We start from the raw sequence: 13388 nt of genomic DNA on the forward strand, positions 1-13388 counted from the left end.
ACAGCCTGGACATATGGGATGCCTCAGACTGCTGGTCCCAGTCTGCGAACTCGTGAGGAGGGTACCATTGGTACGGTGGGTAGGGATAAGCGTAAGGAGGCCATTGGTGCTGCTCCCATGGTGGAAGCGGTGGGAAGTGACAAGCTACTGTAGTCGGTTCCAGCTTTCTCTGGCCTCTCGCCTGATCCATCAGTGCTGAAGGTTCCATCGGCGCCGACACCTCCACCTCCGAGACCGAGTTGCTCTCACTGCGACGCCTGGACCCTGAAGAGTGGGAGTGCTGAGTCAGGTCGATCTCTTGCTCCGATGCCGATAGGCGCAGCTGCAAAGCACTGCCTCTCGACACCGAAGGGCTACGACGCAGGGATGCCAAGATCTTCCTCAGTGGAGCTGTTGATGTCGAAGCGTCATGCAAAGGCGAAGGGGTGCGGGATGGTCTCTTCTTCCGCTTCTCCTTCAATTTCACCTTCTTCGGCATGGATGATCGGATCCCCGAGTCATCCCGACGCTTCTTAGCTGGGGTGTCCACTGACCCTTCAGAAGGCCATTTCGTGGAACGCCCGCGCTCGACCGGCATCTCGGTCCTGATCGGTGAAGTTTCAGCTGATGTGACCGTCAGGGCAGCGGCCTCACCCATTGGTACCGACGGGCCCGATGCCATCTTTTGAGGACGAAGTGCCAACTCGACCAAAGCTGCTGAAAGCCTCGCCGCTTGATTCTTACAAGTTTGCTTGGAGAAATTCAGACAGTGTGCGCAAGAATCAACGCGATGTCCCTCGCCCAGACAGAGGAAAAAGAGGGAATGGCCGTCGGGGGCGGCAATCTTCCCACAGGAGCGGCATCTCTTTAAAAAACTCCGTCTTTCCATAGACGCCCAGGAAAAAAACCCACCCAGTAAAGTCTCTGAGGGGAAAAACACGGGGGGGGGGGAACCGAGCCCCGAAGGGCAAGTCCAACAAACTTTTTTTTTTTAAACAACACCAACTATCTAACAATGAACTAACTACACTAAGAAAATAACAAGCGGGCTATATACAACAGGAAAAAAGGAATCTAAGATTACTTTACTGACCGGGGACACGAAAGGAGATCCTCGCAGCGCAGCGGTCAGAAAGGAACTGGCAGGATCCTCGCTCTGGCACCGGCAAGCATGCGCATTGGGACGCCTGCGCATGCTCATTGGTGCCGAGTGCAAAAAAATCCCAGGCTTTTTAGGTACTGATTTGGGGATCAGCGCAGGCGCTCTATCCCATGAGTGTGAAGCACAGAGACCACAAAGAAGATCCTGCCCTGTTCAATAACCCCTTTGATATAAAAAAAAAGACTTGAAACAAAAGCAATATTTTCAATACCTTCACATAGTTTATTGAAGGGGCAATGCTGCCGGGAAGTTATTTCCATTATTTCATGATAAACCTTCGCTGTTATTGGTAAAAACATGTTATAGGTAAATGTATCTGTACTGTACTTTACATCAGGGTCAAGTAGTCAGTAATTAATTTCTGTACAAATACACATTATTTACACCAGTGTTACACATATTTACAATATAATTTATATATTACTCAATAATAATGTTGTTGCAATATAATTATGACAAAAGAGTCCCTAACTTAAAACTATGCTTTTTCATTGTTTTTAAAAAATCAGAATCAATGACCTTGCAGGGGGTCTTTCTTGGATAAATGAGGGATTACAATCAATTCAATGAAAACAGACTGCATCAAACCATAGATCAGATTTCAAAATGAATACAGGCTCCTGTAGCACACTACAATCAAGAGGCTCTAACTTGCAGATGAATACTATTACTAAGCCAACCTAGGTTCTGATCTGTCACTGAGAAACACACATGCTCGGCATACAAATATGTCAGGATAACTAAAAGAGGCCCAACATGCAGGGCACATAACCGTACCCAAGTTAGCCTAGCTCTCTGCTTTAGCTGAAGCTAAAACAGTTTATATGGAACATAAAATGCTTATTTAGGAGGGGTTTGTTCTTTTCTGTCCTGTGTATTTTCCAAGTTTGGGATTCCAGGGGACTGGGGCATATTCTCAACCCAACTCCTGTTTAGCATATCTCTTTCCCTAGCCCCTATAGCTCTTGACAAGTTTTTCAGATTTCTGCAATTCACTCAGATGGCAGAATTTAGTTTGGGGGACTTAGTCCAATATCATTTTGCCAGTTCAATTTCAGGTGCAGGGAGTGAATGACAATGTTTTTGCATAAGCAGGGTGCAGATGAAATGGCCAAGACTGAGGGTCTGCCCTTGGGACAGCTGTAAATTGATTGCCACCTCTGGTCCCCCCTCCCCCATGGATTGAACAGGAGCTGCAGACACGCCCAGTTTGGGCTGGAGCTGCATTGTGGGGGCAACGGAGAAAAAAAATACAAGTATTGGGCAAATTACCTATAAACTTTTTCTCACAGGGCAAATCACATGTCTGGAGGGCCCCAACTAAAGTCAGGAAAATGAAGCAGAGAAAGGACCTCCCCACTTATCTTTGCCATCGCCTCAATCGAAAGGTGTACTGAGGTGGCTCTGCTATTTATTTTTTAAAGTAAAATCCATGGGAAGTGCATCTCCCTGCATCACACCTACTCTGAACCTCAAATTCCCTGAATGGATTGTGCCTGCTACAACAGCTTTAAGAATGGCTTCCCCACCCTTCCTGCTACTAGCAATATACAATATTGCTTTGTTTATAAATCTGATCAATGTGTTTGCTAACAAAAACATCTTGCACTAGACACCAAAATGTTCTATACAGTAATATTCCTTAGAGAAAAATGTAAACTAGGTAAAATACAATATGAACATTGACCTGTTGGTCCAAGTAGTACAGCATCACTTTAACTACTCTGGGAAACCAATATAGAGTAGCTTACTAATGCTAAATACTTCATACATATGCCTGCAGTATTACCTTAATTTCAAAAGATTAGGAGTACGGTGGAGTTCAGGTGACTTGTCATGATTGTTTCACACTCTTTCAGTACAAATAATTTTCTTTAGCAACACTGTATGTTCACTTCATGGCACCGTGTTAGGAAGCAAGTGATTGTTCTTTCCAACACCATCATGTCAGCAGGTCATCTGGACACATGTTATTTTTTTCAGTAGTATTATTCCATTTCTTATTACTATAGTCCGAGAGGAATAAGTTTTCTATCTGAGCCAAGAATTCTTCAGCAATGAAGCTATTTGCCACATGATCCAGAGTCTTCCTCATACACTCCAGCAGCTAGTTTATTGTTGAAGGACAATACAAAAAACACACATTGCTTAAATAATGTTTAAGAACAAAAGCAGCAAGCAGTCTATCGTCACCAGTCAGAACATTTTAGGAGTTAGTTTACACATTATGATGCAGTTAATGGTTTCTTACCATCTACCCACAGTGCTGGTTTTTCTCAACTGAAAAGCTATAGCCACAAATAATCAACAGCCTGTAATACTACTGCTCCAGAGGGTCATGGGCCTTCAAAAAGATTGCAGGAAGTGGTGTTCAAGCAGAAAGGGTAACAGCTAGAAATCATCCCCATCCTCTTGCAAAATTCAAAGAGTTCCCCAAAGACACAGGGGCAGCAACATGTCAACATCTCCTGCCTGCAGCCCCTCATGCTGCATCCTACACAATTTCTGAGGGTTCCCCAACACTAAACAGAAGCCGGGAAGGAGACACAAACATCTCTGCATTGAACTCATTCTGTGGATGTATAAAATGCACCTTATAGTTTTTGCAGAAAGAATCATGATTTTCAGACAAATGTCAACGGCTTTGCAAATACTTTATATGTAATGACCAAAGTTATATCTACTCTTCAGCAAACTACCTCTTTCTGCAACCTAAATCTACCTTTCAATTGCATACATAAATGTTCATAGGTTATGCTAAGTTTCTGGTCAATAATTACATGATACAAGCCTATCAGCATTATAGCTATGTATTCCACTGACTGACCGAGGATGTTTGCAAGCAAAGTCACTGTGAAGCAAAAAAAAAAAAAAAAACTAAAAAAACCACTGGCGACTAATAGTAGTTCCTCCTTAGTCTTTTTGCTTTGAGTCCAATTTTTTCCAATTGTTTCACAATGTCTTACAACCAGGTACACATGACACTTCAGTTTTCAAACATATACAGAAATATGAATCCAGCAGAACTTAGGAATATGACACAAATGCAAGTAATTCTATCATAGAATACACATGGTACAGACAAAGATGTAAAGTTGCTTTTGTTACATCTCTGAGTTTGTATTAGAGATATCTATATACAAGGGATGTATTCAGTGGTCATTTTCTGAAAGTAGAAGAGGAAATGCTTTTAGCAGATCCTCACCTACCACGAAAGACTCCCAAGCCCCCCCATGCTCTTCCTGAGAGTTGTGCTACACTGAAAATGACCACTAGATCCAACTCATGATGACCTTTCCCAACCTTGGTAACAGGCAATAGTTTTTATTGCAATGACACTCCTCTGGCAAATGATATGGAACAACAATTTGCAATTATTACCTTCTGTAAGCAGGTCAGATCTGAATCTCTGTGGAAGATTTTGTCCATGGGCACACAACTAATTAAAAGAATTACATCAATACTATTATTAGAGCATACAGAAAAGTCTGAAAATTACAGGTGTTCTGAAATGTGAACAGAAACATACCTATGCGACATTCTGTATTTTTCAATGATCCATCGTGTTTTTTCCAATACTAATTCCCATTGAGGTTCTTCCAACATCTGTTGTGCTTCAAACTTGTAAGGCAAGCCTGTAAACCATTGAAACACATTATAAAGTACATTGTCTAGTATACATGTTATTTCTCCTTTGACCTGCAATGAATTCTTCAACTCTTACATTGTGGTCACAAGAACAGGAATATGAAAGTTGGTCTATACTGTCCGGCAATTGGTACATCTAAATAGATCCCAGTAGGCAGCCGTGTTGACCTGAAGCAACAGAACAAAGCAGTAGACAAGTGCACCTTTAAGACCAACTAAGTTTTATTCAGAATGTAAGCTTTCATATGCTCTTAAGCAGACTTCATCAGACAAATGGGAATGGAAGCAGCAATTCGTAATATAAATTCGACACTGCCCACTTATATTACGAATTGCTGCTTCCATTCCCATTTGTCTGATGAAGTCTGCTTAAGAACATATGAACGCTTATATTCTGAATAAAACTTACTTGGTCTTAAAGGTGCACTTTACTGCTTTGTTCAATTGGTATATCTAGTCATTGATACAGTCAAGAATAGTTTCTGTTCCAAAATCAGGATTTGTTTTTTTAAAAAAGCACATAGCCTCAGCCACAAACTTTCCACTGACAGCGTCTGGAACTCAAACCAAGGCCAAAATTCCACACAGCAACTTCCTGTCCTATGGCAGATAGCTTCTGCAACTGGAAGAATCTTCAAAAACAGCTTTTGATATGGTTTGGGGCTTCACGATTCACAGAAAAAGTAATCACACTAGGCACACACAAATTATTTATCTTTACTGTACTGTTTTGTAAACTGTGGGGCTGTTAAATGCAGTTAAAAAATATTTCAAAACACACACACACTATGGAAAGTAAGAGTAGAGATCATCTGCGACATTTTAATACTTGCATTCTAATGTAACCCATAGATCTTTCTATTTTTTAAAATCTCAACTGTTCCCATTTAGCAAAATCACCTCATGGCTGAGATTTTCCATGATTTATGCTTAACAAGTTATTCACATTCAGAAATATACTTCTTACACATTTATGCCATTTCAGGTATACATGTAAGTCTTTTCATTTTCGTTTTTTATTTTTTGTTTAGGATAAAGGATAATTTGCACTCTAGAGCAAACACTGTGGAAAGTACTGGCAAGTACACACTGGGCTTGAACTGCAGAAAGTAGTAGTAAGTCACTCTGGGTCTGGACCTAACAGAATCAAGGGTCTGTAGGGAATCAGCCTTGAATTCACATGCTTTACTTATCTAGCTAAATTAACTGTCATGTACAACTATTGGCAATGGTAATTAATACCAACATGGATATAGTCCCTTGAGAGAACCTGGGTAGAGTTGGGAGGAAAAGGAAATTACATAAAAAGGAAGGAGTATATTCTCAAGATCCTAAATCCTTTTTCAAAGATCCAGACTGGAGATTGACATTCAAGTGCAGTGACTAACATTTGAGGCTATATTTCAAAGTGAAACTTAAATTATGAAAAAAGAGTAACAATCAGGCCTTGAATTCAGCAGGAGCTCACAGGAGTGCAACTCCTGAACCTTTCTGATGGTCCCCCCCTCCTTCTCCCCACCTACCTTGTCCATTGAATAGTAGGTGCAGCTGCATAACAATCCCTGGATTAGGAGAATGGGCAGCCAGCCAGCCACCAGCTTTGCCACACCCCCAGCAGCCCTCATTAACCCCTGGAGAAACCCACACCACCCTTTCTCCACTTCTTAGGTGATTTTGGGTGGCAGGTGGTTTGCTGGCCCAGGTGAGTGAGGCCTGCTTGGGTTGGCTGGATCTCTAGCCAGCCCAAGCAAACCTCGCTTGCCCGAGGCTCTCCTTTCTTGCGTGAGGTTGCTTTTGGCTGGTGGGGGACGGCATACGCTAATGAGTTATGCTAATGAGCTCCACCACCTATTTTTCTACAAAACAACCCCTGGTAACAATGATTATGAATAGCTTATAAAAACACTTACGGTAGGAACCATCAGAACTACTCTCATCACTGATTACCAGACATGTAATCTGGGAATATGGAAGTGGGTTATTTCGATTATATGGACTTATGATCACTCCAACAAACATTGAGCCACCTCTGGAGAAATAATTCTATATGAAGGAAAAAATTTCTTTGTTAATTTCTAATAAAGGCTATGTAAAACAGATACAAATTTGTCTAATAACCCCATCTATACATAAATATAGCACTTTATATTTGGCATTTCATATTCAGATTAAAGTAATTGTTGATATATTTATATTCAGAGCTTTTTTTGGGGGGGGGGGTAAAAAAGCCCAGCAGGAATTCATCTGCATATTAGGTTACACTCCCTGATGTCACCATTGATCACACAGGGCTTATTTGCAGCAACTTATTTGCATATTAAGAAGAAAAAGGTATTGGATTTATACCCCACCCTTCAATCTGAATTTCAAATTTCAGAGTGGCTTATAATCTCCTTTACTTTCCTCTTCCACAAGAGACACCCTGTAAGGTGGGTAGGGCTAAGAAAGCTCTCAGGGAAGCTGCCCTTTCAAGGACAGCTCTGCAAGAACTATGGCTCACCCAAGGTCATTCCAGCAGCTGCAAGTGGAGGAGTTGGGAATCAAACCTGGTTCTTCCAGATGAGAGTCCATACACTTAACCACTGCACCAAACTATTAGGTCACATCCCCTGACTCCAAGTCCACCAGAACTACATTCCTGTGTGTTCCTGCTCACAAAAAGCCCTACACTTATTGAGTAATGCTTTGAATTGTTGTAACTTACATCCTTATTTCCCTTGCACAAAGGAAGATCAAATTACATATTTACCTGGTATTTAGCCTGTGTATCAATGTCTCTTATTGAAGGATTAGAGTCAAATGCAGGGTGGGAATGATACCATCCAATAATACTGTAACCCCTAGCAGCAAGTGTCTCTGATGCTTGAGTCTGAGATACAGGATCCATCTCACATTGTAAGCCTGTACTGAGGCTATTGCATGGTTCTGCTGTACAGATCTGTAATGAACAAATAAAGAGGGTCATACAAATGTGCTACAATTCCACAATGATTAAATATTGATTTTAAGTATAAAATAGTATTCTAAAATTAGGATCTTCTTGAATACTAGATTTACTGAAGAGTTCTCTAGTGTTCCCTTGAACTATTATATGCACAAATTTACCACACGTGCAGCACAAGCATGAGGAATCCCCATAAGACACAGAGCTTCTGTTTTTCTTTATTCTCTCTGTGCAAGGATATTCAGTGTACCAAACCACAACAAGGAACATGGCTTTTTATTAAAAAGGTATGCCACTTACTTCAACTATTTCATCTGTTTTGGAATATCTTCCACCTAGTAGACCTATTACTTCTGCCATTGAAACGTGAGCATGCTAAAAACATAAGTATTACATAATTAAAATTCTTTGATTGAGATAGTAAAAACAATGTCTCTCTTCAAGTCCATTGCCCCAATAAAAGTTCAAAATAACAGAACTTAATTATTATATAAAGACTAAGATGTCAATTTGTAGCTTTGCACCCAAGAGTTTTTGTTGCCAATTTGATATACACAAACAGAGGAGTCATGGCTTACTTTGCATGCAGGACCCACTTTGCATGCAGGAAGTTCCAGGTTCAATCCCTGGCATCTCCACTTAAAAAGATAGGTAGTAGATGAAGTGGAAAGTCTCCACATGAGATCCTGGGTAGATGTTGCCAATCAAGAGTAGATAAGATTTAACAGACCAATTATCTGACTTGGTCCAAGACAGCTTCACGTGTTCAAGATACACACACTGTTAACTCGCTTTTTTATGTAGCACACCACAACATACCATCTAAAACCTAAGTCACATAGTGGAAGGAGATCAACTCAAATTTATCCCAAATTCTTCCCCATATTTACTTTCCACTGCCATCAGCAGTAATATACAGTATAATACACACAGAAGTGTAAACATATGCCCAAGAGGGTTTTAGACCTGTCTGGAATCTAACCCATCACTGAATTTACCACCAAAGTTTTCTAATTGCCCCCTGCACTGATACTATTTGTACCACTAGGCATTCTACAGAAATATTTTTAATTAAAATTTGTTTTACTGGCAATCATAAGAAAGCAAAATAATATAATAGTGGAATGCCTCAAGGATCTGTCCTGGGACCTGTTTTGTTCAACATCTTTATAAATGATTTGGATGAAGGAATAGAGGGAATGCTTATTAAATTTGCTGATGATACTAAATTGGGAGGGGTTGCAAATACAGTAGAAGACAGAAACAGGATACAGGATAAACAAAGCAGGGGTCAAGTGGCACCTTTCAGACCAACCAAGTTTTATTTAGAACGTAAGCTTTTGTGTACTCTCTAAGCACACTTCATCAGACAAGGGGATCGGGTATTGTGGCTGGAATGCATGCATTCTGCTGATGAAGAGGGCAAACTAACTGATCACATGGTAACATAAAACAGTGTGGCTTGGCCATTTGGTCTGGATAGCCATAAAAGGTAACAAAGTTCCCTGCCAAATGGTGTTTCTGCATATCTAGGTAAATCACAAAAGGACATGTATATCCTAGTTGTAGTCCACCCAAATGGCCAAGCCACACTGCTTTATGTGACCATGTGATTAGTTAGTTTGCCCTCTTAATCAACAAATTGCATTTATTCCAGCCACAATACCTGATCCCCTTGTCTGATGAAGTGTGCTTAGAGAGCACATGAAAACTTACATTCTAAATAGAACTTGGTTGGTCTTAAAGGTGTGAACTTGACTCCTGCTTTGTTCAACTGCTTCAGACCAACACGGCTGCTCACCTGGATCTATCTACTAGGATACAGGATGACCATGACAAGCTGGAAAACTGGGCTAAAACCAATAAAATGAATTTTAACAGGGATAAATGTAAAGTTCTGCATTTTGGTAGGAAAAATCCCATGCATAGTTATAGGATGGGGTAGATCTATAAAATTCTGCCATAGAAACTCTGCAGATCGTTTCTTCCTATATCCTAGTTAGAAACATCTTGATTATGGTAAGCCTGAGAAAATCGTTACATCTCAGTTGTTCTAAGTGAGTTGTCACAGACATCTTTATGCTATGTTACAGTATAATACTGCATTTTATGAACCTGTGGTGAACCATGCCAGAAGGAAAGTCCAGCATGTATTTATTGGCAAAATTTATATCCTGCCTTTCTGCTCTTATGAGGGCTGTCACAGTGGCCAACAATTTAAAACATGTATGTTTGCGTCATTCTTGCTCCCCCTCCCACCCCCGCACGCGAAGTACCCAGCAGTCTGCAATTAGAAGAAAATTATTATTTGCCATCAGTTTTTAATATTTAAATGTTCCAGAAATGTATGTTAAACATGTTTTACTGTGATTGTTTTAATTATGTTGTAAATTCCCCAGAGCCCTGCAGTAGCAGGGATTGGGCAATCCATAAATTTAATAAATAAATAATACGTGATAAAATTACATTATGAAACCATTAAAATAAACCCACCGAACATATATCATTGAAATAACTTTAAAAATTAAAAAGAGTTAAAATACATATACGGAATATAAATACAGAATACATACAAAACATAAAACGTTGGTTAGATAGGAGGGATCATTGTGGGAATGCCAAATGAAACAAAGTCTTCATGCACTGGTGGAAGATGGCAACAGAAGGCAACAGATGAATATCTAGGGAGGGAATTCAGAGCTTTGGTGCCCTAAGAAGGCCTTTTCAGAAGACGGGGGCATCTGAAACAGAGCCCAAAATGTAACCTTAATGATTGGACAGGTTTGTGAGAGGTTAGGCAGACCTTCAGATATACTGGTCCCAAATTGTATGGGGCTTTGAAGGTCAATACCAACACCTTGAATTGTGTCCAGAAACACATTGGAAGCTAATTCAGGAGGACCAAGACTGGAGTGATATGGTGCCTGCGACATCGTGTCATTCAGCATCCTGGCTGCAGTGTTCTGTACCATTTGAATTTTTTGAATACTTTTCAAGGGCAGCCCCACATAGTTGGATCTTGTAACCAGGACATGCACCACAGTGGCCAGATCTTTACTGTCCAGAAAAGGCTGCAGCTGGCTAACTTGTCAGAGCTGGTAAAAGGCACTGCTGGCTGCGACTGCCACCTTCCTATCTAGCAGTAGGCCTGGGTCCAGGAGCACACCCAGAGTATGGATCTGTCCTTCAAGGGAAGTACGACTTCCTCCAGAATAAGTGAAGTGACACCTTAAATCCTGGGTGAGACCTTTTGCTCACTGGTAGCACGTCTGTCTTGTCAGGATTAAGCTTCAGTTTATTAGCCCACATCCACTCAAAAACTGCCTCCAGGCATAGGTTCAGGGTTTCTGCAGCCTCTCTTGGATTGGCTGGATGTGCAAGTTAGAGCTGAGTGTCATCCACATATTGGTGACAACACAGCCTGATCTTCAGATGACCTTATCCAATGGTTTCATGTAGATGTTAAACAGTGTAGGGGACATGATGAAATCTTGTAGGACCCCCTAGGCCAAAAGTCAAGGGGCTGAACAACAGTCCACCATCACTACCTTCTAAAACCTATCTTTCAGGTAGGATCAGAACTACTGCAGAATGGTGCCTCCCGGATAGGCAGTCCAGAAGGATACTATAATTGATGGTATTGAAGCCACTGAGGTCCAGAAGAATCAACAGAGTTGCTCCCCTTCTGTCCTTTTTCTGGTACATGTCATCCACCAGGGGGACTAAGGCTGTTTTAGTCACATAACCAGGCCCAAAACCAGATTGGAAGACATTTAAACAATTTTCTCATCCAGGAAGGCTTAAGGTTGTCCATCCACCACCTGTTCAGTCACCTTGCTCAAGAATGAAACATTTGAGACTGGTCGATAACAAATGATCTCCTAGGTCAAGGTAGGTTTCTTTAGAAGTGGACATATAACAGCCCGTTTTAAGGCTTAATTCAAGAAAGGAAGCCTTACCCTTCAGTTTGTGAGACCTGAGCAAAGCTGTTAATGATAGCATGGTTTGGAAGTAATTCATTTGTCTCTTGTCACACACGGCTACTGCAGTTTTATCTTTGTTTAAGTGTGGTCCTCAATACTATGGCTAACAGAATGCTTCGGATCCCCCTTATACACTTTCTGGGTTGACGTGAGAAGAGATAGGATACAGATATAGCAGAGAAACTGATAGAATAAGTCTAAGGATTTGCCAGTGGTCTAGTTAAGCAAGAAAATAGACCTACCAGAGAAAGTAATGGCCAAGGCAAGTGTGCAGACACAGCAAAAGTGGACAACAGAACATTCGGAGCAACAATAAGGTCAGCGTGTAATTTTGTTTGGTTTTCAGTCAAATACCCCATTTCTTTGAGCTTCGAAACAGAGAAAACTGAAACAAGCGAAAAAGAACTTGATATTAGCACTTACCAAATCCATAATCAGAAGTGCCTCTGGTGCTATTTTTACTTGGAATGGCTCCTGAAAAGATAAAAATGATAAGGAACGATGACTTCAGTTAAGTTGACAAAGAATGTGCTCTGGTTATTATTAAATCATACTTACTCTTTTTTCTTCTGTGAAGGAACAGCAAGGGATCAGCTGAAAAGGATCAAATGAACTATAAAAAGAAGAAAATTTATCTCAAAACCTAGAATTTATTTAAACATTTAAAAGTCACATTGTTTCTTCCCATAGTTTGGTGGGTGATGCTGGTGAAAAGTGTTGTCAAACCAAGGCCAGCTCATGGTGACTCCACAGCAGTTGCAGGACAAGAGAAAAACAGAGGTGGTTTGCCATTGCCTGCCTCTACATCACAACTTTAATACTCCATTGAGATCTCCCATCCAAATACTAACCAGAGCCTACCCTGCTTAGATTACAAGGTATGACAAGATCAGGTTAGTCTGGGTCATACAGATCCCATAGTTTAATCCCTGTAAATGCTGTACTCTGCAGTTCTTCATCCCAGCGATTTATTCAAAGATGTACATTTGTGTTAGTATAGAACTAAACTGCAACAACATTTTTTTAATTTCAACTTAATACTAAAAATTCAGTCTAAGCAAGCAATCCTCACCTTTCTAAGGCCATTAAAGTAAATGGGTCTAAAACAGTGTAACTCTCTTTTAAGGAAAAGGAAAAGTCCCTGTGCAAGCACCAGTCGTTTCCAGCTCTGGGGTGATGCTGCTTTCACGGCAGACTTTTTACGGGGTGGTTTGCCATTGCCTTCCCCAGTCATCTACGCTTCCCCCCCAGCAAGCTGGGTACTCATTTTACCAACCTTGGAAGGATGGAAGGCTGAGTCAACCTCGAGCCGGCAACCTGAAAACCCAGCTTCCACTGGGGATCAAACTCAGGTCGTGAGCAGAGCTTAGGATTGCAGTACTGCAGCTTTAACACTCTGCACCACGGGGCTCTTTTCTTTTTTAAGACTGCACTGTAAATTATACACACACACTTGTCATCAAGTCAAAGCTGACATAGCAATCTGCTGGGGTTTTCAAGACAAGAGATTAACAAATGTGGTTTGCCATTGCCTGCTTCCATGTTACAATTTTGGTATTCTTTGGAGGTCTCCCATTCAAATACCACCCAGGGTCAACCCTACTGAGTTTCTGACTAAATCAGGCTAGCCTGGAGTATCCAGTTCTGGGATAATCAATATTTACAGTATACG

At 41.0% G+C, this 13388-nt stretch overlaps 1 protein-coding gene across 1 annotated transcript in view; it reads right to left on the minus strand.

Moving 5' to 3' along the window:
* Positions 1 to 1340: 1340 nt before the first annotated feature.
* The window catches only part of MYSM1 (Myb like, SWIRM and MPN domains 1), a 41991-nt gene continuing 29943 nt past the window's right edge, over positions 1341 to 13388 (minus strand). The window contains exons 12-19 of the mRNA XM_060231894.1: positions 12275 to 12329; positions 12140 to 12190; positions 8034 to 8108; positions 7539 to 7727; positions 6700 to 6832; positions 4671 to 4776; positions 4523 to 4580; positions 1341 to 3248 (exon numbers count right to left, since the gene is read on the minus strand). Coding sequence (XP_060087877.1) covers positions 3084 to 3248; positions 4523 to 4580; positions 4671 to 4776; positions 6700 to 6832; positions 7539 to 7727; positions 8034 to 8108; positions 12140 to 12190; positions 12275 to 12329 — 832 coding nt within the window. The 3' untranslated portion in view covers positions 1341 to 3083. The remainder of the gene's footprint in view (positions 3249 to 4522; positions 4581 to 4670; positions 4777 to 6699; positions 6833 to 7538; positions 7728 to 8033; positions 8109 to 12139; positions 12191 to 12274; positions 12330 to 13388) is intronic.

The sequence above is a fragment of the Heteronotia binoei genome, chromosome 2, assembly GCF_032191835.1.
Source record: "Heteronotia binoei isolate CCM8104 ecotype False Entrance Well chromosome 2, APGP_CSIRO_Hbin_v1, whole genome shotgun sequence".
In the NCBI taxonomy this organism is placed as follows: Eukaryota; Metazoa; Chordata; class Lepidosauria; order Squamata; family Gekkonidae; genus Heteronotia; species Heteronotia binoei.